Source organism: Poecilia mexicana, unplaced genomic scaffold (assembly GCF_051168715.1).
Source record: "Poecilia mexicana isolate PSO_F unplaced genomic scaffold, ASM5116871v1 scaffold_9, whole genome shotgun sequence".
NCBI classification, from domain to species: domain Eukaryota; kingdom Metazoa; phylum Chordata; class Actinopteri; order Cyprinodontiformes; family Poeciliidae; genus Poecilia; species Poecilia mexicana.
In genome coordinates, this window is record NW_028263378.1 from 1,276,626 (window position 1) to 1,304,623 (window position 27,998).

Genomic DNA, 27,998 nt, shown 5'->3' on the forward strand with positions numbered 1-27,998 from the left:
TTTGAATGGACAGGACTTAAAATAAATTATTTTATTAATGTCTGCAGTTTTCCAGGTACTGATAACAGAGATTTTCTGATCCAAGTTATCACAAATAAAGCTGACCTTTGACCTTCTGCCTCTCTGCCGTTTCCTCATCAGAACATGATCAGATTATTTAATTTGGACCAGTCAGTTTGTTACAGCCGAGCTTCAGATTCAGTCTCACACATAGCAGCACCAGGAGCTTTTAATATTTTTAAAATATCAAGTTTAATCAGAGATTTTACTTCAGAGAAAATCAAAAAGTTCTTTACTAGAGACAAATCATCTGATCATCATGTGGAAGGAAATAAAACCTTTAATAAACTGATATCCTGTTTCTGGTGAATCATTAATAAAGATTTAACAGCAGCTCGGCTCCTTTGCTGAGCTGAGCTCACAGTAATTCCTCTGAAAAAAAAAAGAACCAGTTGTTCTGGTTGCATTCAGTGTTTCCATGTCTGGATATTTTACTTTCAACCGTCTGAAAATAGTTGAACAGGAAGAGATGAAGGCTTCCAGTCACTGCACTGTAAAACATTTGAGCCACATTTAGTTGTGTTTACTGTCTTCTAATCTTTAAGTCGAATAAATGTAGTCAGTTTTAGGTAAACAGATCCGCATTGAACTTATGCAGTGCAGCTGTAACAAAATGCCATATAAGGCTTTGTTTACATGGGGTGGATGCTACCTAGCCATGCTAACCTTTACCTTCCCGCCAGCAAACAAACAAAAGGATAGTGATGGCCAGACGACACAGAAACCTCGGCACATGCGCCGAGCAAACAAGATGAAGCCCCGTGTCGGTGCGCGTATCACTTTAAGGAAAACCACGACACCCATAGTTTGGATGTGACCATGACAACTTGTACTGATGAGGGACAAACTGTGTGGACTCGTTTGTGGGTTTGTTGGGTGGAGAAACTTTGTGATCTTTGCTTTGGCTTTTGGCTGGTATTTGAAAACCGGCATTGATCAACAGAGGAAGTTTTCTCCATGTGGGATCATTTGATCTCTATAACGGAAAGTAATTATTCTGTTTTTATTTCCACTTTTGGATTATTCATATTCCTTTCCATGGGATGTTTGAGTTAGTTTACATAGATAAACTTTTATTTATATTGTAGGTGAAAAATGAAGGATTTGCTCCCAAGTTTCGTCCTACTGTAACCAGAGCTCTTCCACAAAGCTGAGGCATCAACATGCCGACATGAGGAGGATGAACCGGTTAGCACTGCCGTCTTTATTGAAATTGCCTGCAATGACTTTCTAAATCCAGCAGATGTCGCTGTAAGTGACAAAGCAACACAGTCTCAGCACAGAATCACAGTTTGGGAAATGTGCCACACACCCAGTGAGGCCTCATCTGCCCACCATCAGTACAAAAGGACAGATCGGTCCAGATGTTGGAGGTGCAGCAAACAAGAGGCTACACAGATCAGACCAGTTTGTCACTATTAAAGCTGACAAACAATGAAAGCCAGGCTTACGCAGCACAGTTTGACAGAGAAAGAAGCAGATGGAGACAGACGTCATGCAAGCAGCTTCATGACAGGTAGAGATGTGCTTATATGCAGAAACTGGCCTTAAAGTGGCAGCGTACCATTTATGCTACTGCATTTATTAACAGAAAACATTTACAGCAGCTTTTCTTCCAGCACCAATCAAGAATAAAAACCTGACATAAAATCCTTCCTGTTCTAACCTTCATCCATCCTGACTGTCAGACCTGCTGAGTCTGACAGTCAGAGACTCTCAGGTTTTATTCTGGATGAAATCTGGTCTGCAGTGATTTCACTGAACACTGAATATGATTTTAACAGGAGGCTTTATTGTAAGTACATTTTTAATTCTGGTTATGAAAGCAGTAAACTTTCCATGTGTTTGATCTGCTTCCTGTTGGTTCAGTTTGAGGCCTGCAGCTTTTCTGTGAAGGAAAACTTTGTTTCTGCAGGAATGAGGAAGAAACATGTCAGTAACACCCAGACAGGAATTTTACTGGAACATCTGCAGTCGAACTTCAGCAGAGGAGCAGAAACAGTCAGAGAGAAGAGAGGATTTTATTTAACTAGACTTAGATTTTAAGATGCTTTTATAGAATCAATATGAGTTTTTAACTTTACTTTATTTCTGAAACTACAGTCAAACATCAACAGGTGAGTCAAGATTTTTTTTTCTCAAAGTATATATGGTTCATGTGAACAAGAAGCTGTTGAGATTATGATCTATTTTATTTAATGTATTTTTAATCAAAGCTGTCATTTTAAAAGTCACTGTCTTTTTTAAAATAGTTTCCATAGTTATGAGTCACTCTGACAGATGCAGCTCTAGAAAAACAACATAGAAGTTATCAGCTCTGTTGCATTTACAGATTTATTCTTATTAGAAGTTTTCTTTGTTGTTTTTCTGGTTAAAATTTTCCTTTTTATGAAATACAGGTCCTTCTCAAAAAATTAGTATATTGTGATAAAGTTCATAATTTTTAAACTGTCATATTTTAGATTCATTGCACACCAACTGAAATATTTCAGGTCTTTTATTGTTTTAATACTGATGATTTTGGCAAACAGCTCATGAAAACCCAAAATCCCCGTCTCAAAAAAATAGCATATCATGAAAAGGTTCTCTGAACGAGCAATAAACCTCATCATCTGAATCAACAAAGTAACTCTAAACACCTGTAAACGATTCCTGAGGCTTTAAAAACTCCCAGCCTGGTTCATTACCTCCAGACTCTGGCACCTGGATTTCCTTTGGACCACTGAGCAACAGTCCAGTGCTGCTTCTCTGTAGCCCAGGTCAGGCGCTTCTGCTGCTGTTTCTGGATCAAAGTGGCTTGACCTTTGACCTGGGGAATGAGGGACCTGTAGCCCATTTCCTGCACACGCCTGTGCACAGTGGCTCTGGATGTTTCTACTCCAGACTCGGTCCACTGCTTCCCCCAAGGTCTGGAATCGGCCCTTCAGTCTTCCTCAGGGTCACCTCTTCTCGTTGTGCAGCTTTTCTGCCTTTTCCTTCCCACTGAGGAGCCTTGATACTCTGGGAACAGCCTATTGGTTCAGAAATGTCTTTCTGTGTCTCACCCTCTTGCTTGAGGGTGTCAATGATGGCCTTCTGGACAGCAGTCAGGTCAGCAGTCTGACCCATGATTGTGGTTTTGAGTAATGAACCAGGCTGGGAGTTTTTAAAAGCCTCAGGAATCTTCTTGGGTTTTCATGAGCTGTTTGCCAAAATCATCAGTATTAAAACAATAAAAGACCTGAAATATTTCAGTTGGTGTGCAATGAATCTAATATATGACAGTTTAATTTTTATTACATTATGGAAAATAATGAACTTTATCACAATATGCTCATTTTTTGAGAAGGACCTGTATTTGTCTTTCTGGTTTTGGATGCTGTTTGTTGTTTTCTTACTTTCAGGCAGTTATAGTGATTCATAACCAGAGGTTGATGTTACATTTATTAGAGAAACTTTTGGAAAAGAACTAGCAGTGATTTTATCAAACTGTAGTTTTTACATGAGTTCAGTATAACTGATTAGATCTGAACTGGATTCATGTGAATCACATGATCCTGATCAGGTTAAAGTTATTTTATTTTATTCTTAGATTAACTAACCTAAACCTGTTGACAGATTTAGTTTTCCATGCAGTTGAAGCTCTGGTTGTTTTTCTAACGTCTTTTCCTTAAACTTCCTGCTGATCTGGTTTCTGAACCAACTGACATTTAATCTTCATCTCTAAATCTGCAGCGAAACGTCTTTCAGAGCCAACTGGTTCCTCCCAGCTGAATGCTGTGGAAGAACTGGTTGAACTGGTTGAACTGGGGATTTCTGCTCCCAGTCACTCAGTGGGAACTAAACTGGTCTCTACTGGTGAATGTTACAGTCAGACTGAAGATTAAATCTGATCAGACAGAAATAAACTCCATTAATTAGAACCATAATCATCTATAAAACATGTCGTTCACATTCAGATTATCAGAATGTTTATTTTTAATTATCATAAATATTCAGTTATTCTTATCTCTGGCAGATTTAGGTTTAAATTAAATGATCGTTTATGTGACCAACATGTTTCTTCTGATTGCCAGTAATATTAATAATTTGGATTGGCCTAGTTAAAGTCCTGATTTGAATGTGACAGTGAGGCAAAGATTAGGGTGATGGTGAAGAGGCCTTCCAACCTCTGAGAACTGCAGCTCATCACCAAAGATAAAAACCAGAGAACATGAGAAACAGTTTGATGACTTTAAGATTTTTGAGAAGGTTATGAATAATTATTGTTGTGTTTTTACATAAAATGTAAATTGATTTTTTTGTTTGTTTCTGAATGTCAAACTGTTTCAACATGTCAAACATGCTGAAACTTCATCTCAACATGTTTTTTTCCCTCAGATATTTTACTGTCTCTGATAGGAACCTGAGGTTCTGGTTCAGGTTCTGGTTCAGGTTCTGGTTCAGGTTCTGGTTCAGGTTCTGGTCGGGTCGGTCCAGTGTGGCAGAGTGACATCATGGCCACTGCAGAACCTGGTGAGTTTTTTGATTGCCACTTAAGTTGAAGTTAAATGTGATTATAGTTTATATGGTTCATATTGAAACATTTTGTTTCATGTTTTTGGGTTTTTACAGTAATTAGATGAGCTGAGGTTGAAAATATTGTAAAAGTTTCTTTGTTGTTAGAGAAAATTCTCTGTTTTTAAAGAAATATGTTTATTTTATGTGTTTTAAAAAGAGGAAATGATTAGAGACTCTAAACTTGTCAGTGACCTTCATTAGTTTGTTCAGTCAGTTTCCTTTACCGGCTTCAGGAAAATGGATCTTTGGACCGGTTGGGTTCTCCTCTGCTCTGTAAAATTAATCCTCCAAGAAAGTTTGATCAGAAATAAATGTGATTAATTCTCTTTATTAAAGTTTCACAAGCAGATATAGTTTAATTCTCTCCTGTTTTGGTTTGTATCAGTTATTAAACCCAATTATGTTTCAGAACATCAGTTTAGTTCTTGAATCTGTTTGGTTTCTGGAGAACTTTAGATGTTTGAATTATTTTAGTTTTATTCTCTCAGTTTTCTGAAAAGTCTTTTAATCTTTCCAGATCTGCAGCCTGTGAAACGAAGCAACAGCCTGGAAATTATTCCTCCTTCCAGTGAGTTTAACTGATTTACTCTGATGAGGAATAAACAGTGGTGGAGAAAGTACTCAAAAAATGTACTTAAGTAAAAGTAAAAAAGTACTGTCTTTTAAAAATACTTAAGTATTAAAAGTAAAAGTACTTGCTGAATAATACCTAATCCCTAATACAATATCATTAAGTGAACTGATCATATTTAATTTTAATACATCAGTAATGTGCCATTTTAATGAACAATGTCACAGATAAAGCATGTTTTTATTGTGTTTACTCTCTGTAACATAGTTTAGACTTAGACATGTGATTCTATGCATCATAATTTCAGGGATGGAAACATCTTGTCTCCTGTCCGAACATAGCATGAACTTCGCTTTTTTTTTTGAAAGAAATCCAACAGAAAGGGGATGGAAAAAAGGTGGGTGGGGGAGAACATGCAACCAGGAGCCAGTAGCAGAGTTGTAGTCAAGACCACCTACCCAAGATCAAGTCAAGACCAGCACCCTGCGCTACGTGACACAAAAACATTAAGTTTTACCTTCAAAATTGCTTCTCAAATTGATCTGAAATATCCACATTTCCATAAAACACCTAGATATTAAATACTTCGAGCTGAAATAAATTTAATCAGTAAAGATCCGTCCAGAAGAATCGGATCGTTCCTGAATGTCATATCAATGCAGACTTTGGTCACAGCGTTGTCCCATATAGGCAGTGGTGGGAAGTAACGAAGTGCAAGTACTTCGTTACTGTACTTAAGTACAGTTTTCGTGTATCTGTACTTTACTTAAGTAGATTTAATAATGGATACTTTCTACTTTTACTCCACTACATTTTACAGTAAGTATCTGTACTTTCTACTTCACTACATTTCTACAAAACCGTCGCGTTACTCGTTACATCCAAGTCGCATTGCTCTCTTTTCCGTTAAAATGTGAAGTTCAGGGTCTTAAGGTGGCGCCGTAAAATCCAAGCAATAATGTGACTTAGTGTCTGTTGTCACCCATCGCCTCCACCTTTACTCGCACGCGGAGCTCCAGACATGCGCAGTGGTGGATATCCGTCTAATCGTCAGTAATATAATAGCGCTGCATAAACCATAAGATATGGTGACATGTAAAATCAGCAGCGCTTCGCTTTAACAGACGGTGGGGACTTCGTCCAACTTTTAGCGTCACTTGGAAGTGTTAAGGAAGAATATTATCTAAAATAGTTTAAACTTAGAAAACAGTTTGGCTCTCTCTTCCTTTAGATCCCAGGTCCTCTCGGCGGGCCACGTGTAGGCACAAGGAAACAACAATGCGTGTTGACATCACAGAATTACAGAGTTTAATCCAAAGTAAGACAATGCATAAACTTAGAAGTAAGACAATGCACAAACTTACACCAGAAACTGCAGAACAACGGAGACATACATTCATTTACCTCACAGACTTGGAAAGAAAGAAAACAAAGACGTTGTTAAGGAAGAATTTTCTAAAATAGGTTTAACTTTGGAAAAAAGTTGTCTCTCTCTCTTCCTTTAGATCCCAGGTCCTCTCGGCGGGCCACGTGTAGCCACAAGGAAAAACAACAATGCGTGTTGACACCACAGAATTACAGAATTTAATCCAATATAAGACAATGCACAAACTTAGAAGTAAGACAATGCACAAACTTACACCAGAAACTGCAGAACAACGGAGACATACATTCATTTACCTGACATAAATGGAAAGAAGGAAAGCAAGAAAAGCAAAGACGTGCAAAGACATCTTTGGAGAATTGCAAGAGCAAATCTAATGTGTTACTTCTGTGTAGAAAGTTTTATCCTCTTGTATTTAATTTATTCAAATAAGGCGTACCTTTTCTCCTCCAACCAGGAGCTATCTCTGACCCTCTATCTGAAGCCTAAACCCCTGCCGTGTTTACGGCCTTTCACAGATGAGTGTGAAAAGCTACAACTTCCACTGTATTGTTTTCCCACAGACAAAAGGCAGTTTAAACGATCCTAGCAAACCATCTGCTGTAACTACAGGTAAAATAAAGGTCAATAGGCCAGAATAAGTTACTGATTTAAAACCACAATTTAGGCCATTTGAATCAAGACATGTTAAGTTTTAAAACTAGCTTATTTTAAATTTATTTTCTCAACAGTTCCCTCTTTTAATCTCTTAATAGAGATTACACTCCAAAATATAAGTTTAAAATATACTATGTGATAGTATAAGCCTAAATTCAGAAACACCATATTATAGCTGATAAATTACGCCCCTCTTTTTGCATGGAACCTTCTACATAACATTTGTTGTTAAAATGTTGGAGCACATAAAATCACAGCAAAATCATATAAAGGATTCAAATCCTAAAATAAATGTTCAAAATCATCCATTTATTCTTTTGAAAACCTATTTATATTTAATTGGATAATGAATTACCCTTTTTATAGTGTTTATCAATTATCAATGCATTTTCAGTTTTGGGGAGAAATTTGATACAGCTAAGTTCATTAAATGATGTAAATATTTAGTTTAAACCTTCCTGGATGTCTTAGTTAAACAACTTATTTTCAATCATATGAATAGAGATTCAACAATCTAACGATCACCTTCCCTATTTTAAGAAACACTTTTTATATAAATTATTTGACAAGTAATATTAAGTTTAGTGTATTCAATTTATAAATTTTAGTTATTCCATATCCAAATAGTTAGCTCATATTCAATGAATTTTGATTTAACTTCAATAACCTCTATTGCCAAGAAGTAAAGAGAAATCCAAACTACAAATTTGCTTATTAGATCAATTCCATTCATTTCCCCTTGTTTCTATAACAGAACAAATGTTCTGTCATAGAAAACAATAAAAATCACATACAACTCATTGAGATGAGACCTGCTGACACTGCTAACCTTACCATCATATAACACAGTTGGATGTAATTCAAACATGGTGTCCCAGATGCTGTTACAATCTGCACACCTCAATCAAAGAATTCAATGTTTGATTAAATTTATGAAATCAACACATAACTTGGTGTCATTAGCTCAGTAAGCTCTATAGACACACTTCAATCCACTTTAGCACCTTAATTTTAAATTCAATTTAATTTAGTTGTCACTGAATGGTAGCCCCTGTACTATGCAAATAAAATTTAGATCATCTTCTTTGTAGTTGAAGCGTAACACACAATGTAATTCAGCTATGGTTAAGAAAAACTTTTGTAATTGTAATAGTTCCCTTCCCATTCCTGTTTTAGGCAGGAAGGGAAAAACACATTAGCATTTTGTGAGACAAACAGAGTGAATCATGGAGGAAGTCAATGCATTTCCGAGAAATGCAGAGTCGTAACCGTTGGGTCACACGAACCCTCAAACTGCATTGTAAAACCTCTGACACCAGGAGATGGGGTGTCCTCAACACTTAGCATTTCACAGCATGGGTTCAGGACGTGAAGGCAACAGGGTGCATCTGTGCCATAACTAAATTAAGGAGAGAACAATGGCATCACACACTACAAAAATTTAAAAAGAACTTATTCACCACTACTAAGTTTTGTTGGCATCCATTTCATCTCCAACCTGCAGACTGAAGGGAACCCCAGGAGTGGGCTTTGGCGCTCAGGTCACATGATCAGAGGTGAGAATCCAGGATCAAACATGAGAACACACAACAGGACCACTGCTGAGCGACTTGCCATGGCCCAATTCTTTATCTGCTGAATCAGAAGGTGTCCAGAGTAGCAGTCATTCCCGCAGTGCAGAAATATCTGGATACAGTCCCTGTTTGATGAACTTTGGTCAGCCTTTAGTGGTCGACAGAGCAGGACGTAGAAACCAGCAGATCAGTCATCCTCTGAAACCCCCGACTGGGTTTGGACAAAAGGCTTTGATCTTTGAGGTCCCGACTCCCTGCTGATTCCCGGCCGTAGAGGACTCTCATAATAACGCCTGAGTCCCTTTTGTTTTCAGCCAGGTGTGAAAAACAACACCCAAAGGAGACATCTGTTGCCAGGTCCTGAGAGCAGCACTTTGCCCTCACGTGACAACACAGTTCATCTTCACTGACCTTAGTAATCGTTCAACAGTTTTGGCTTTCATACAGCAGTCCAGCAGAAGATGGGCACAGTTCAGCATCGTCATGTCTTTGTTCAGCAGCAACAACATTGGCCTTATGTGGTAATCAAGAAGATCCTTTCTAATCACACCGTCCCATGATCTCTGAGCTAGAAAGACCCTGCCCCCAAGATCGCCATCAAGTCAGAAGGAAGGAGAACTGCCAAAGAAAAAATAATACAAAGTAATTAAAAAATCAAAACTCATGTAAACCACATTTTGTTACTTTCACTATTATAAATAAAATTTATTTTATCTTGTGATGCATCCTCCTGTGTAGCTCTAGATTTGTTGTTACAGCACAAATGACCAACTGCCCCAAATCCTGAACTGCAAAAAGAATAAACATAGAAATGTATTAAAACATTCCACCATCAGATGTGCAAGAATTAAGAAAATAAAGACACTTACTGTTCAAAATCAATAGACGTCAATACCTCGATGACATTCACTCTGCCTGTGCCAAATATCAACTACAAATTTTAAAATCACCTCACAAACTCATTAAAAAATTAGAACAAAATCTAGAATGTCCTAGTACTAACACTTATAAAAGTTGTGATTGAATTGCACTTTGTCAAATAATTATGAGTTTCATAATGTTCTACTAAATACTAAACATCCTTATCATTGTCCCACGCTTCAAGACAAAGTCCTATTTTGAAATTTCAGAAGTTATTCAATTTCATAGCAGTTTTAACCAAAATTTTCCTCAAAATTCACAATTTATACCCAACTGTATATAATTAAAGTCAGCAGTGATGCAGAAATCTATCAACAATTTGAAATGTAAATAAAAATGACATAGATGTTGTTTAAAGCTGTTCAATTTTAGATGATCAAATCTAATTCAGTAGAAGCTTCTATATCACATACACCATATTTTAGTCAAGCAGGAAGGCAATATGACTCTACATTAAAGAAATCCATAATTCCCTCTTATTGAATGAAAAAAAGTCAAAATTATTGATTAACTAATTTACAATTAACCGTATCCAAAAATTTACCAGGAATTAGGGTCTACTTTTCCTTCTCCCCCTGTTGATATAATAAAATTATCATTTTGAAAAGAATTTGGAATCTGTTACTGTTATATAATAATTTGCTGAAAAACTAAAATATTGTAAGATGTTCCACCATTTCTCCAAATCATCCATCCAATATTCAAAATAGACTGAGATGATGTAAATTTCAAAGTTCTATCAGTAATATCTTATCTTTATAATATCCCCCTGTGTTTTTCTTATTTCCAAAAAGAAAAACAATTTAGAGGTGGAAAACCAAAATAGGAGACTTTCCCCATTGTGCTAAAATTTCAACATGTCCAACCAGTTACCCATGTGACATATAAACCAAGTTAATTTAGTTAGAAGTTAGGTTAGTTTGTTAGTGTTGTTAGTCAAAGTTTATAAGACAGTTTCCTAAGTACTACATTTATCTTCTTCAAGCCAAGGCTGAATTCTTGTTTCGTATTAATTCTACTGCACAAGCAGACGATTCAGCTTCACCCAGATTGTGATACCAAAATATGTAATCATCACCTTTAAAATGGTCTGTAAAGCAGTAATAAAAGTATATTTATTAAACAAAACATGCACTGTGTCTAAACAGTACAAAATCAGAAAAAAAAAAAATATCACACAGCTACTCCCCAAAGTGACGTCATATTTACATAGCGCTTCCTAAAACCCAGCAATGGCCATTTGCATACACATTCATCCTCATTCAGACTCTTCAACACCCCATTGTAAGAAGATGCAGGATGTTACCCCAGATCAAGCTGACCAAACAAAGTGAGGTGTGATCTGCCCCCAACACGGCCGTGAGAGCATGAACACGACCCCATTCTCAGTATTTGAAGGCATCTTTACATTAGTTGACCTGTAATGTAACCAATATATTTTCAAATTCGTCAGAAACTCCGGGAAAACACATTAAATAGTGTAATTCACCTACAGCAACTGAAAAGATCCCCATGTTCACATGTAATGCGTTCGTCACACTCCCACATGTGAAATAAAGATATTTGTGAACCATAAAGTTAGAACTTCCCAATTTATACTGATTCCATCTTCCAAACACATATTTACCCAAATTTCAAACCAAAATATGTCCTGTAGAAAGTCTTAAACACAATTATTATAACACCATGCTTGAAAGAAACATAATTATCCAGTAGTTCAAATGTTGTTCAGTTTTGAGTGAACCTATTTCAAAAACTCCATTTTATACACACAACCGTATTTCATGATAGCCCACTGTTATTAAATGGCTACCCAGTAACTAGATCCCCTGTAGGAAAATCCCAAAAACCGTTCACGTGGTCTTGTAATATGCAAAATGGGCTGCACACGAAGATCGTCCTACAAGAAACAAAGTCATTCATTAGTGTTCCAACATGTCCTACATCAACAGTGTAGAAAACACTGTCAAGGAGAAAAAACATCACATGTTCTCGATTTTTTCTCTTGTTCCAATCAGTGAGGGTGTTCCATCCTGTGTCAGAAAACCTAGAAATTGAAGTGATTGTCAATGTTACAATATTATAAAAAAGCAATGAGATCATTCCAGTGCTCCAGCCTGGAACTGATGCCACACATTTCTCCCGCTGAGAAAGTAGAAACATCTGTAAATCTGTCATTTTGTACTTTTCATTTCAACATGAAACACAGTTCTAAAAGAAATTCACATCAAATTCCAAGAATCCTGAAAGAGTGAGCTGGAAATGTCAGTGCTAACAGAACTGCAGCACTCCCAAAATGCAAATGGAGTGGTCAATCAGGCCCCCTGCTCTGTGGAACAAAACCTGTAACCAAAATGGAGAAGAAATCTCTGTCCCACAGAAGCATGAGTTAACAGAAACACAGCAACATAACATCCAGCAAAATAGACAAACACATAAGACACAAATCTCTTCTGCACAATCTCAACACAACTCAGACAGAGACAGACAGCAGCGCGCGTGGTGGAACATATAACGGCAGACAGACACACAATCAGTAATAGATCAACCGCAGCGAAGCACAGATACACAGACGACGTCGTAGTTCAGCCAAGAAAAGACAGGAAAGAAAATGTCAGGAGCCGGCTCAAAAGAACGTATGATGCATCTTATAATCTTCCAACTTCACTTTTACAAATCTCTTTTATTTTCAACTTCTCAGTCCTTTTAAGGTGATTCAACCTGTACCAAATTAAATAACTTATCTCAGTCCTTCAAGGTGATACAACCTGTTTTCAGTCCTTTTACTCCTGGCCACTCAATTCAGAGTCCCAGGGTGGGGTGATTCAACCCGCTTCAGTCCTTTTACACCTGAGTAGGGTGATTCAACCCGCTAGGCCTATTAATCCCAAACCAGTCCAATTATTAGTCCACTGGAGATGAGTCGTAATCTCCGGGTTGATACAAACCCATGCTAATTAATACACAGACACCCAAATTCTTTTAAAGAGGTACGGGACGACTCTCAGGGCAAAGAATTCAAAAGAAACCCAGCTTTAGCAGAGGTAGCGCAAAGTCCTGCTGCGTGGAACAGCCACGAACCCCCGTTTATGTGTATTGTCAAATCCTTAAACTATAGACTCTTTTAGGAGGGATTATATATACCGCTGCAGTTTCTAAATTCTGTGATGCCGCACACACCAAAAGCAATCAGCGACGGTCCAACGACACAGCGCTTCAGACAACCAAGAAACAATTAAACATTGTCTTACCACACCGAAGCGTCGGGCCGAAACGGATCAATCAGGGCCAAACAGCCGCCCACCGAGACTCCAGAACCGGCACGAGCCCCCAAATGTTAAGGAAGAATTTTCTAAAATAGGTTTAACTTTGGAAAAAAGTTGTCTCTCTCTCTTCCTTAGATCCCAGGTCCTCTCGGCGGGCCACGTGTAGGCACAAGGAAAAACAACAATGCGTGTTGACACCACAGAATTACAGAATTTAATCCAATATAAGACAATGCACAAACTTAGAAGTAAGACAATGCACAAACTTACACCAGAAACTGCAGAACAACGGAGACATACATTCATTTACCTGACATAAATGGAAAGAAGGAAAGCAAGAAAAGCAAAGACGTGCAAAGACATCTTTGGAGAATTGCAAGAGCAAATCTAATGTGTTACTTCTGTGTAGAAAGTTTTATCCTCTTGTATTTAATTTATTCAAATAAGGCGTACCTTTTCTCCTCCAACCAGGAGCTATCTCTGACCCTCTATCTGAAGCCTAAACCCCTGCCGTGTTTACGGCCTTTCACAGATGAGTGTGAAAAGCCAGAACTTCCACTGTATTGTTTTCTCACAGACAAAAGGCAGTTTAAACGATCCTAGCAAACCATCTGCTGTAACTACAGGTAAAATAAAGGTCAATAGGCCAGAATAAGTTACTGATTTAAAACCACAATTTAGGCCATTTGAATCAAGACATGTTAAGTTTTAAAACTAGCTTATTTTAAATTTATTTTCTCAACAGTTCCCTCTTTTAATCTCTTAATAGAGATTACACTCTAAAATATAATTTTAAAATATGCTATGTGATAGTATAAGCCTAAATTCAGAAACACCATATTATAGCTGATAAATTACGCCTCTCTTTTTGCATGCAACCTTCTACATAACATTTGTTGTTAAAATGTTGGCATATTAATAGCACATAAAATCAGACAGCAAAATCATATAAAGGATTCACAACTTAAAATAAATGTTCAAAATCATCTAGCCCATAGTCATATCTTACCAAAAGATGATGCATAAATTTATCAATACTTAACAGAAACCTTACCACAAATCTTAATGTAATACTTAAAATGATATTTTAGAAAAGTCAATCATATTCCTGATGTAAATAGGATGTTACACAAATATTTGTCCAAAATTATCCCTGCAGTAAATGAGCAAGTTAGATACAATATACTGCATATAAAAGACTTACAAGCTATTAATAAACCTCCAGTTGAATAGTTTTTGTACAATTTTTTTTTCTTTTTTTTTTTTTTTTACATATCTTCATTTTGTGTCTCTGCTTCTTGATGCTCCTTGAAGTAAGATGAGTTCGTTGGCACGTCGTAGATGAAAGATGAAAACTTGTTAATAGGAAAAACAAAGATGATCCTCTGGTCTCCAGCAGCTCATTTTCCTTATAGTTTTGAACTCAGGGTCGTCAGCTCAGTAACCGATGCTCACCTATTTAGGGATTATTATGCCCAGAATTTGGTGAGTTTAACAAAAAGGCCGTTCCCTCTTTTCCAATTTGATGACATCAAAAGCAGAGTAGAATGAAAGAAATCCTGATGAACATCTAGGTGTGAGGTCGTCCTCTGGCCAGGGAAGATCCTCAGTCACACCAGGTTGTGGTCCTTTGTTATCCAATGAGGTCATCAGCTGGTTGGCGTACTGGAACAGAGTCTGTCACCTATCTAGAGCTCCTTAATGTATTTTAACAAGTAATTCCTTATTAATATTTTATTTGCACTGATTTATTGATTAATACTCTAATTATTCCTTATTGTTTCAAGTCATATATTGGTCTTGTTCTCAAATCTTATTTTAATAGTTACTTCATTGTATTATCAGGAAGGAAGAGATTTTGTGGTAGCTTTTAGTTTATTTATTTCTCTTTAAAACTTTATTCCTAATTATCATTTATTTCCTTATGTTAAGTCTCTTCCAGTAATTTTCCTTTTGTATTATAAATCAGTAAACTTCGCATTTTAAGAAGCTGCTCATTTAGAATTGTATTTTGTCAATCTTTTGACCCTCTTTTTATATAAAGCCTATACGAGAAGTAAATGTTTCCTATCGTGTTGAACCCAAACCTTAACCATATTTTAGAAGCAGTTCCATAATTGTTCATTTGTAAATCTCCAAATTAGACCAATTTAGTTTCAATCATCATATTTTCCATTTTAAAACCTTAAAGTATGATCAGCCTGTTTTACATGAGTAAAGTTAACCGTGTCACTAAATATCAAAATGATTTGCTTTATTCCAATCATGGTTTTAAATCCCAAAATTTCAACCATTTTTACCTTTAATCCATTTATTCTTTTGAAAACCTATTTATAAAATATTTAATTGGATAATTTATTACCCTTTTTATATTGTTTATCAATTATCAATGCATTTTCAGTTTTGGGGAGAAATTCCATACAGCTAAGTTTATTAAATGATGTAAATATTTAGCTTAGACCTTCCTGGATGTCTTAGTTAAACAACTTATTTTCAATCATATGAATAGAGATTCAACAATCCAACAATCACCTTCCCTGTTTTAAGAAACACTGTTTTATGTAAATTATTTGATAGGTAATATTAAGTTTAGTGTATTCAATTTATAAATTTTAGTTATTCCATATCCAAATAGTTAGCTCATATTTAATGAATTTTGTTTTAATTTCAATAACCTCTTTTGCCAAGAAGTAAAGAGAAATCCAAACTAAAATTTGCTTATTAGATCAATTCCATTCATTTCCCCTTGTTTCTATAACAGAACAAATGTTCTGTCATAGAAAACAATAAAAATCACATACAACTCATTGAGATGAGACCTGCTGTCACTGCTAACCTTACCATCATATAACACAGTTGGATGTAATTCAAACATGGTGTCCCAGATGCTGTTACAATCTGCACACCTCAATCAAATAATTTAATGTTTGATTAAATTCATGAAATCAACACAGAACTTGGTGCTATTAGCTCAGTAAGCTCTATAGACACACTTCAATCCACTTTAGCACCTTAATTTCAAATTCCATTTAAATTTAAATTTAGTTGTCACTGAATGTTAGCCACCATAAAATAGGCCAAATAAAATTTAGATCATCTTGTTTAGTAGATGAAACGTAACACACAATGAAATTCAGCTATGGTTAAGAAAAACTTTTGTAATTGTAATAGTTCCCTTCCCATTCCTGTTTTAGGCAGGAAGGGAAAAACACATTAGCATTTTGTGAGACAAACAGAGTGAATCATGGAGGAAGTTAATGCATTTCCGAGAAATGCAGAGTCGTAACCGTTGGTTCACACCAACCCTCAAACTGCATTGTAAAACCTCTGACACCAGGAGATGGGGTGTCCTCAACACTTAGCATTTCACAGCATGGGTTCAGGACGTGAAGGCAACAGGGCGCATCTGTGCTATAACTAAATTAAGGAGAGAACAATGGCATCACACACTACAAAAATTAAAAATAACTTATTCACCACTACTAAGTTTTGTTGGCATCCATTTCGTCTCCAACCTGCAGACTGAAGGGAACCCCAGGAGTGGGCTTTGGCGCTCAGGTCACATGATCAGAGGTGAGAATCCAGGATCAAGCATGAGAACACACAACAGGACCACTGCTGAGCGACTTGCCATGCCCCAATTCTTTATCTGCTGAATCAGAAGGTGTCCAGAGTAGCAGTCATTCCCGCAGTGCAGAAATATCTGGATACAGTCCCTGTTTGATGAACTTTGGTCAGCCTTTCGTGGTCGACAGAGCAGGACGTAGAAACCAGCAGATCAGTCATCCTCTGAAACCCCCGACTGGGTTTGGACAAAAGGCTTTGATCTTTGAGGTCCCGACTCCCTGCTGATTCCCGGCCGTAGAGGACTCTCATAATAACGCCTGAGTCCCTTTTGTTTTCAGCCAGGTGTGAAAAACAACACCCAAAGGAGACATCTGTTGCCAGGTCCTGAGAGCAGCACTTTGCCCTCACGTGACAACAGAAGAACACAGTTCATCTTCACTGACCTTAGTAATCGTTCAATAGCTTCTTGGCTTTCATACAGCAGTCCAGCAGAAGATGGGCACAGTTCAGCATCATCATGTCCTTGTTCAGCAGAAACAACATTGGCCTTATGTGGTAATCAAGAAGATCCCTTCAAATACATCGTCCCATGATCTCTGAGCTAGAAAGACCCTGCCCCAAAGATCGCCATCAAGTCAGAAGGAAGGAGAACTGCCAGAGAAAAAATAATACAAAGTAATTAAAAAAATCAAAACTTATATATGCCACATTTTGTTACTTTCACTATTATAAATAAAATTTATTTTATCTTGTGATGCATCCTCCTTTGTAGCTCTAGATTTGTTGTTACAGCACAAATGACCAACTGCCCCAAATCCTGAACTGCAAAAGAATAAACATAGAAATGTGTTAAAACATTCCACCATCAGATGTGCAAGAATTAAGAAAATAAAGACACTTACTGTTCAAAATCAATAGACGTCAATACCTCAATGACATTCACTCTGTTTGTGCCAAATATCAACTACAAGTTTTAAAATCACCTCACAAACTCATTAAAGAATTAGAACAAAATCCAGAATGTCCTAGTACTAACACTTATAAAAGTTGTGATTGAATTGCACTTTGTCAAATAATTATGAATTTCATATTGTTCTACTAAATACCAAACATCTTTATCATTGTCCCACGCTTCAAGACAAAGTCCTATTTTAAAATTTCAGAAGTTATTCACATTTTATTTGAATTTCATAGCAGTTTTAACCAAAATTTTCCTCAAAATTCACAATTTACACCCAACTGTATCTTATTAAAAATCAGCAGTGATGCAGAAATCCATCAACAATTTGAAATGTAAATAAAAATGACATAGATGTTGTTTAAAGCTGTTCAATTTTAGATGATCAAATCTAATTCAGTAGAAGCTTCTATATCACATACACCATATTTTAGTCAAGCAGGAAGGCAATATGACTCTACATTAAAGAAATCCATAATTCCCTCTTATTGAATGAAAAAAAGTCAAAATTATTGATTAACTAATTTACAATTAACCGTATCCAAAAATTTACCAGGAATTAGGGTCTACTTCTCCTTCTCCCCCTGTTGATATAATAAAATTATCATTTTGAAAACAATTTGGAATCTGTTACTGTTATATAATAATTTGCTGAAAAACTAAAATATTGTAAGCTGTTCCACCATTTCTCCAAATCATCCATCTAGTATTCAAACTAGACTGAGATGATGTAAATTTCAAAGTTCTATCTGTAATCTCTTATCTTTATCATATCCCCCTGTGTTTTTCTTATTTCCAAAAAGAAAAACAATTTAGAGGTGGAAAACTAAAATCAAAGAACATTCTCCCATTATGCTAAAATTTCAACATGTCCAACCAGTTACCCATGTGACATATAAACCAAGTTAAGTTAGTTAGAATATAGGTTAGTTTGTTAGTGTTGTTAGTCAAAGTGGATGAGACAGTTTCCTAATAACTACATTTATCTGCTTTAAGCCAAGGCTGAATTCTTGTTTCGTATTAATTCTACTGCACAAGCAGACGATTCAGCTTTAACCAGATTGTGATACCAAAATATGCAATCTTCACCTTTAACATTGTCCGTAAAGCAGTAGTACAAGTAAATTTATGAAACAAAACATGCACTGTGTCTAAACAGTACAAAATCAGAAAAAATATCACACAGCTACTCCCTAAAGTGACGTCATATTTACATAGCGCTTCCTAAAACCCAGCAATGGCCATCTGCATACACATTCACTCTCATTCACACTCAAGCAGACTCTTCAACACCCCATTGTAAGAAAGATGCAGGATGTTACCCCAGATCAAACTGACCAAACTAATTGAGGTGTGATCCTCCCCCAACACGGCCGTGAGGGCAGGAAGAAGACCCCATTCTCAGTATTTGAAGGGAGCTGTACATTAGTTGACCTGTAATGTAACCAATATATTTTCGAATTCTTCAGAAACTTTGGGAAAACACATCAAATTGTGTAATTCACACACAGCAACTGAAAAGATTCCCATGTTCACCTGTAATTTGTACATCACACTCCAATGTGTAATAAAGATATTCGTGAACCATAAAGTTAGAACTTCCCAATTTGTACTGATTCCATTTGCCAAACACATATTTACCCAAATTTCAAACCAAAATATGTCCTGTAGAAAGTCTTAAACACAATTATTATAACACCATGGTTGAAAGAAACATAATTATCCAGTAGTTCAAATGTTGTTCAGTTCAGAGTGAACCTATTTCAAAAACTCCATTCTATACACACAACCTTATTTCATGATAGCCCACTGTTATTAAATGGCTACCCAGTAACTAGACCCCCTGTAGGAAAGTCCCAAAAACCATTCATATGGTCATGAAATAAGAAAAAATGGGCTGCACACGAAGATCGTCCTACAAGAAACAAAGTCATTCATTAGTGTTCCAACATGTCCTACATTAACAGTGTAGAAAACACTGTTAAGGAGAAAAACATCACATGTTCCCGTTTTTTCTCTTGTTCCAATCAGTGAGGGTGTTCCATCCTGTGTCAGAAAACCTAGAAATTGAAGTGATTGTCAATGTTACAATAGTATAAAAAAGCAATGAGATCATTCCAGTGCCCCAGCCTGGAACTGATGCCACACATTTCTCCCGCTGAGAAAGTAAAAACATCTGTAAATCTGTTAATTTGTACTTTTCATTTCAACATGAAACACAGTTCTAAAAGAAATTCACATCAAATTCCAAGAATCCTGAAAGAGTGAGCTGGAAATGTCAGTGCTAACAGAACTGCAGCACTCCCAAAATGCAAATGGAGTGGTCAATCAGGCCCCCTGCTCTGTGAAACAAAACCTGTAACCAAAATGGAGAAGAAATCTCTGTCCCACAGAAGCATGAGTTAACAGAAACACAGCAACATAACATCCAGCAAAATAGACAAACACATAAGACACAAATCTCTTCTGCACAATCTCAACACAACTCAGACAGAGACAGACAGCAGCGCGCGTGGTGGAACATATAACGGCGGAAGACAGACACAAAATCAGTAATAGATCAACCGCAGCCAAGCACGCACACAAACACAGATACACAGACGACGTCGTAGTTCAGCCAAGAAAAGACAGGAAAGAAAATGTCAGGAGCCGGCTCAAAAGAACGTATGATGCATCTTATAATCTTCCAACTTCACTTTTACAAATCTCTTTTATTTTCAACTTCTCAGTCCTTTTAAGGTGATTCAACCTGTACCAAATTAAATAACTTATCTCAGTCCTTCAAGGTGATACAACCTGTTTTCAGTCCTTTTACTCCTGGCCACTCAATTCAGAGTCCCAGGGTGGGGTGATTCAACCCGCTTCAGTCCTTTTACACCTGAGTAGGGTGATTCAACCCGCTAGGCCTATTAATCCCAAACCAGTCCAATTATTAGTCCACTGGAGATGAGTCGTAATCTCCGGCTGATACAAACCCATGCTAATTAATACACAGACACCCAAATTCTTTTAAAGAGGTACGGGACGACTCTCAGGGCAAAGAATTCAAAAGAAACCCAGCTTTAGCAGAGGTAGCGCAAAATCCTGCTGCGTGGAACAGCCACGAACCCCCGTTTATGTGTATTGTCAAATCCTTAAACTATAGACTCTTTTAGGAGGGATTATATATACCGCTGCAGTTTCTAAATTCTGTGATGCCGCACACACCAAAAGCAATCAGCGACGGTCCAACGACACAGCGCTTCAGACAACCAAAAAACAATTAAATAGTGTCTTACCACACCGAAGCGTCGGGCCGAAACGGATCAATCAGGGCCAAACAGCCGCCCACCGAGACTCCAGAACCGGCACGAGCCCCCAAATGTTAAGGAAGAATATTATCTAAAATAGTTTAAACTTAGAAAACAGTTTGGCTCTCTCTTCCTTTAGATCCCAGGTCCTCTCGGCGGGCCACGTGTAGGCACAAGGAAACAACAATGCGTGTTGACATCACAGAAGTACAGAGTTTAATCCAATATAAGACAATGCACAAACTTAGAAGTAAGACAATGCACAAACTTACACCAGAAACTGCAGAACGACGGAGACATACATTCATTTACCTCACATAAAGAAGGAAAGAAAGAAAACAAAGACGTGCAAAGACATCTTTGGAGAATTGCAAGAGCAAATCTAATGTGTTACTTCTGTGTAGAAAGTTTTATCCTCTTGTATTTAATTTATTCAAATAAGGCGTACCTTTGCTCCTCCAACCAGGAGCTATCTCTGACCCTCTATCTGAAGCCTAAACCCCTGCCGTGTTTACGGCCTTTCACAGATGAGTGTGAAAAGCCAGAACTTCCACTGTATTGTTTTCTCGCAGACAAAAGGCAGTTTAAACGATCCTAGCAAACCATCTGCTGTAACTACAGGTAAAATAAAGGTCAATAGGCCAGAATAAGTTACTGATTTAAAACCACAATTTAGGCCATTTGAATCAAGACATGTTTAGTTTTAAAACTAGCTTATTTTAAATTTATTTTCTCAACAGAAGGAAAGCTTAAATAAAGGTAAGATCTGTGGACGTGATGCTAGCAAAGCTAGCTGTACTGACTGAGACACATGCTGCATCTGCGATGAAAAAAAGTTGTCACTCATGCCATTGTGTGTTGACTGAGGTGTCGCAAATATGGGACAACGCTGTGACCAAAGTGCAATATAGTGATATGACATTCAGGAACGATCCGATTCTTCTGGGCGGATCTTTACTAAGTCCTAAGGACTGAAGCCTCACTGAGAGCCGTTCTTTGTTCTTGTGTACACTGCAGTAGCTAACACATACACACGTTTATTTAATCGCCGAATAAGTAAAAGTTGAATGAACACAGAGCATGCTCATTGATTGATTTCGTCTCCTGTCATGGTGGCAAACATCGCAGTGGGAGGGAGGGTGAGAACCGTCACGGTGCTCCTTCTGCTTGTTGCGCCGTTGGACAGGGTTCATAGTTGAACGTTGTTTACCGTTAATTGCGATGTTTCAGTTGTGGTTTCTGACATGGGCAATATGGGCAACCGCCCAGGGCGTTATTTTTCTAGGGATAGCAGGAGACCTCTGCGGATTGTAGCACAGCGATGAAAGCAAAACAGAATGAAATGAGTTTTAATTGATACTGGTTAAATAAATTTCAGCTCTAAGTATTTAACATCTAGGTGTTTTTATGGGAATGTGGATCTTTCAGATCAATCTGAGAACCAATTTTGATAAACTTAATTTTATTGTGTCATGTAGTGCAGGGTGCTGGTCTTGGTCTCAGGTTCGGTGGTCTTGACTACAACTCTGCTATGTGGCTCCTTGGTTGCATGTCTTCCCCCCCCCCCACACCTTCGTTCCATCCCCTTTCAGTTGGATTTCTTTCTAAATAAATGTCACTAATGAAGTTCATGCTATGTTAGGACAGGAGACAAGATGTTTCCATCCCTGAAATTATGATTCATAGAATCACATATCTAAGTATAAACTGTTACAGAGAATAAACACAATAAGAACATGTTTAATCTGTGGCATTGTTCATTAAAATGGCACATTTCTGATGTATTAAAATTAAATATGATCAGTTCACTTAATGATATTAGCGATTCGGTTATGTATTCAGCAAGTACTTTTACTTTTAATACTTAAGTATTTTTAAAAGCCAGTACTTTTTTACTTTTACTTAAGTAAAATGTTAATGTGGTACTTTGACTTTTACTTGAGTACATTTTTGACTTTGTATTTGTACTTTTACTTAAGTACATTTTTTGAGTACTTTCTCCACCACTGCATATAGGCGACACCTCAGTCAACACCTCCACACAATAATTCAGCGCATGAGTGACAACTTTTTTTCATCCAGATGCAACATGTGTCTCAGTACAGCTAGCTTTGCTAGCATCACGTCCACAGATCTTACCTTTCTTTAAGCTTTCCTTCCAAGTGACACTAAAAGTTGGACTCAGTCCCACCGTGAAAGCGAAGCGCTGCTGATTTTACATGTCACCATATCTTATGGTTTATGCAGCGCTATTATATTACTGACGATTAGACGGATATCCACCACTGCGCATGTCTGGAGCTCCGTGTGCGAGTAAAGGTGGAGGCGATGGGTGACAACAGACACTAAGTTACGTTATTGCTCGGATTTTACGGCGCCACCTTAAGACCCTGAACTTCACATTTTAACGGACAAAAAGAGCAACACGACTTGGATGTAACGAGTAATGGGACGGTTTAGTAGAAATGTAGTGAAGTAGAAAGTACAGATACTTACTGTAAAATGTAGTGGAGTAAAAGTAGAAAGTATCCATTACTAAATCTACTTAAGTAAAGTACAGATACACGAAAACTGTACTTAAGTACAGTAACGAAGTACTTCCCACCACTGGAAATAAAGATCCAAGTTATTAAGATTGAAATACAGAAATCACACAAAAAAATAACTCAGACTCTTTGTTGAGATGATCCAGTTATGTTTATTTCATAATATTCTTATAAAACATCCAGTATTTTAAACATTATAGTTTGGATCAAATTCTCTTAATCTTTTTTCTAAAAGTCTGAAGTTTAAATTTATAGAAACTGTAATAAATTATTATTGGATCAATAAATTGAAAGTTTTCTTTCTCTGTGATCTAAATGTCTTTAACTATTTTAATTGTTTTCATTTCATCTCCAGTGTCTGAGCTCAGACTGGTTCTACTGGGAGGAAACTGGTCTGAGAGGAGATCAGTGGGGAACTTCATACTGGGACTTGATGGTTTCACCAGATCATCAAACACCTTTAAGAAGATTTCTGCTGAACTGGAAGAGAAACAAATATCTGTGATCAACACTCCAGATGTTTCGTTCCACACAGCAAAAGAACTGACAGCTTTCATCAGAAAATGTTCTGAAGTCTCTGATCCTGGTCCTCATGTCTTCCTGCTGGTTGTTCAGCCTGAAAGTTTCACTGAAGGAGAGAAAGATAAAATCTACAGAATCCTTCAAGCCTTCAGTGATCGATCATTTGATCATTCATTGGTATTGACCCTGAAGTCCAGACAGAGAGGTTCTGTGATCGGTTCTCCTCTGAAGAATCTGATCAGGAAATGTAGAAACAGATATTTAAAGATGGAGGAAACTGAACGTGAGGAGCTGCTGATTCACTTTGGACAAATTATGAAAGAAAACAATGAAAACCATGTGAGACATGAAGAGTTACCGTCAGATGATCAGGCTCAGAAACGACCAGGATCCAGACCTGCTGGTAAGAACAGGATTCAATCTGATTCTGTAGCTCTACGTTCATCGCTTTTAGAGAAATTAAAATACATTTATCACTACTGGACTAGAAATATTTCTTTTCTAAATCTAAATTATTTAATTCCAGGAATTAATTTTTATATGTTGAAATGTAGTTGAAATAATTGGTCTTAAAGATGAAGAAACATTTTGTCCATTTTCTGTCCTAAACTTAAAAATTCAGTTGTAAAAAGAGTCGGCTCTAATCTGAGCCTGGAGACTCAGATCTAGTTATTAAATTCACCAGATTAAAACCGGAAACATGACATTAAAAACCATCCAAATGATCAATAAAAACATTTTCATCTAAGAGTCTTCAGGTTAAACTTCCTTAGTTTTTAGTCTAAAAGGGTTCAGACAAATTTATTTAAAGTTATATGCTGGTAATATCTACATCATACTGCTCCTGTTTCAATGATGATTATATTAATTTATAATAATTATTGTCTGTTTTGTTGCAGTTAAACCCAAAGGAGAACAGAGACCTGCTGCTCTGAACCTGGTTCTGTTTGGTCCCAGTGACCCACTGAAGGCGTCAGCAGCCAAGGCCATTCTAGGTCATGAGGATCTTCCTTCACAGCGTGTCAGAAAGCAGGGAGAGGCGTTTGGACGTCAGGTTTCTCTGGTGGAGCTGCCTGCCTTGGGTGGAAAAGCTCAGCAGGAAGTGATGGAGGAATCCTTCAGGTGTGTCTCCCTCTGTGACCCTGAGGGTGTCCACGCCTTCATCCTGGTCCTACCTGTGGGTCCCCTCACTGATGAAGACAAGGGAGAGTTACACACCATCCAGGACACATTCAGCTCCAGAGTCAATGACTTCACCATCATCCTCTTCACCACAGACTCAGATCCTGAACATCCTGATGTTGGTAACTTTATAGAGAACAAGGACATCCAGGATCTCCTCCAGATCTGTGGAGGAAGATATTTAGTTCTGAACATCAGAGACAGACGGCAGATCAGAGGACTGATGGAGACGGTGGAGAGAAACAGAGAGAAACTGTTCAGTTATACAACTAAAACATTATTATGGGGCCAAATGGAGGATAAACTGCAGCTACAGAATAAACTGAAGCAGTTTGAGTCAAACACAGCAGTTACAGGTAAATATTATGTTCATTTACCGTAATTAGGATTTAAAAGAAATTCCAGTTACCAATATGAGTTTAGTGAATTCTGCTTTTCTTTTTTTCTCTTGTTTAATATTATTTTTGCTATAAAAAAAAAGCCTATTTCCAATATTATTTTGTCTTAATTTATTTGTCAACTTTATTTTATTTTTTTTTTATTTTTTTTTTACAATGCGTTGTTACATTATCTTGTCTGAGAGTCAGACAGAAAGTTGAAAGCAGTAAAAAAATCTTTTTTCTCTACCTGACATCAGGAAACTGCAGATCTCAGGATACGACTGAGCTGTAAAACCATCAGCTTTATGACAGTTAAAAATAATTTCCTCTTTTCTAAATAAGTTTGGGAGAATTATCTATAAAATCTTCACTACAACAGGAGTTATTCAGCAAATCAGAAGTTTTCATCATAACTTGTTTCTTCAATCCATTCCTTGTGAGGATTAAGTCTAGTAATTTTCTATTATCTTTCTTTCTAACCCAGATCCTGAGCAGATCCCGGTATCCGATTGTCTCCGTATCGTTCTGATCGGGAAAACCGGCGGTGGGAAGAGTTCATCAGGAAACACCATCCTGGGCAGGAAACTGTTTGAAGCTAAAGCGTCTCAGCAGTCGATCACTAAAAACTGTCAGAAAGCTCAGATTGAGATCGGAGGTCGTTCTGTCGTTGTGGTCGACACTCCTGGTCTGTTTGACAACACGCTGAGCCCCGACCAGGTGGATGAGGAGCTGCTGAAGTGCATGAGCCTGCTGGCCCCGGGGCCACACGTCTTCCTGCTGGTGATGCAGGTCGGCAGATTCACAGAGGAGGAGAAACAAACTTTAAGACAAATGAAGAAAGTTTTTGGTAAAAACTCTGAAGATTTTACCCTCATCCTGTTCACTGGAGGAGACAAACTGCAGTATGAGGAGAAAACGATAGAAACATACCTTAGAGAGGGACGTGATGAATCCTTTAAGAAGGTGATCAGCGACTGTGGAGGAAGATATCATGTTTTTAATAACTATGATAAACAGAACCGATCACAAGCCAATGAACTGATCCAGAAGATCAATAAGATGGTGGAGAAGAACAAAGGAAAATGTTTCACCAGCGAGATGCTGCAGGAGGCAGACGTTGCTATACAGAGAGAGGTGAGGAGGATCCTGGAGGAGAAAGAAGGAGAAATAAAGAAACTGAGGGAGGAACTTCAGAAGAAACACGAAGAAGAAACAGAATCACTGAGAAGAAAAATGGAAGAACAGAGAGAAGAGATGGAAAAAGAGAGAAAACAGAGAGAAGAACAATTTAAAGAGATGGAAGAAAACAACTGGAAGGAGAGAGAGCAGAAAGAGAGAGAACAGAGAGAAAGAGAAGAGGAAGAGAAGAAAAGAAAAGAGGAGGAAGAACGACAACAACATCAGTGGGAGGAAGAACGACAAGCTTTAGAGAAAAAGATCAAAGAGGAATCAGAAGAAAAGGAAACAATCGACAGAAAACTGGAAGAGAAGAGAAAACAGATGGAGGAAAAACGAGACGCCTGGGAGACGGAAAGAAAGGAGTGGTGGGAAAAACGACACCAAGAAGACGGAGAGAGACGAGAAGAACTGAAGAGACTTCACGAGAAATATGAGAGAGAGAGAGAGAAATATGAAAACCAGAGAAGAGAAGATGAGGAGAGGAGGAGAGAACTGGAGAAGGAGAGGAAAGAACTAGAGGAAAAATATCAGAAACAACTGGAGGAAGTAAAGAGGAAGTTTGAGGATGAAGCCAGAAAACAAGCAGAAGAATTTAATGAGTTCAAAGAAAAATACAAGAAAAAGTTTTGTGCTTTTCTGCAAAAACATGAAGAGGAAAGAAAATCTATGGAGGAAAAACAGCAGAAAGAAATCAGAAAAAAACCTAAAGGGAAACAACTAAACAGATGAAACATGTTTATGATAAATGTGATTAAAATAAATGAATAAAAGAAACAAAAAGCAAAAGATGTCAGAAAAAACACACAGTGTGATGCATCACAATGTCCTGAAGATCTTTGGTTTCAGTAAAGTTAATCAAACTATTTTAGTTTCTTTAGATCTTTACATTTATTTTAATCAAAGTGAACTTTGTTTCAAGCATTGTACTTTATTAAAAATCATTATTCAATAATAAATTAATATTCCAAATTACTGCAGCAGAAACATCAGTTAGAAACAAACATTGTTATATTAATATTTCTATTAATTTTCCTGCTCTGTTCTTCTTTTACCTTTTAATTTTTATGGCAGATGTTTTATGTTTTATTTTTTTATAAATACAGTTGACATGTAAATTTCTTTGAATTTATTAGTATTTTTTTTATTTCATACTATTTTCCAACTGTTGTATCAAAAATATAGATGTGAAATTATGAGTGACTTGTATAAAGTTGTCATTGTTTGGTTCTTATTAAAATAATAAATAATCAGATTATTATTTTTACATGTGAAGTTTTGTCTTCATGTGTTAAATGATGAACCATCTGGAATCTGAAACTTAAAGTTTTACTGGATGTATTTTCTGGTTGTTTGTTTTGAAACATAGATTTTTTAAAATAAAGTTTTTATCAATGTTACTCAT

At 37.0% G+C, this 27,998-nt stretch overlaps 1 protein-coding gene across 1 annotated transcript; it reads left to right on the forward strand.

Annotated features, from left to right (window-relative positions):
- Positions 1-1,956: 1,956 nt before the first annotated feature.
- On the forward strand, positions 1,957-27,993 carry LOC106911237 (GTPase IMAP family member 8-like). The gene is made up of 6 exons (XM_088008577.1): positions 1,957-2,177; positions 4,420-4,554; positions 5,117-5,167; positions 23,689-24,258; positions 24,755-25,393; positions 25,902-27,993. The coding sequence occupies exons 2-6, from the start codon at positions 4,536-4,538 to the stop codon at positions 27,323-27,325; spliced, it is 2,703 nt and encodes a 900-aa protein (XP_087864703.1). The 5' UTR covers positions 1,957-2,177; positions 4,420-4,535; the 3' UTR covers positions 27,326-27,993.
- Positions 27,994-27,998: the final 5 nt, after the last annotated feature.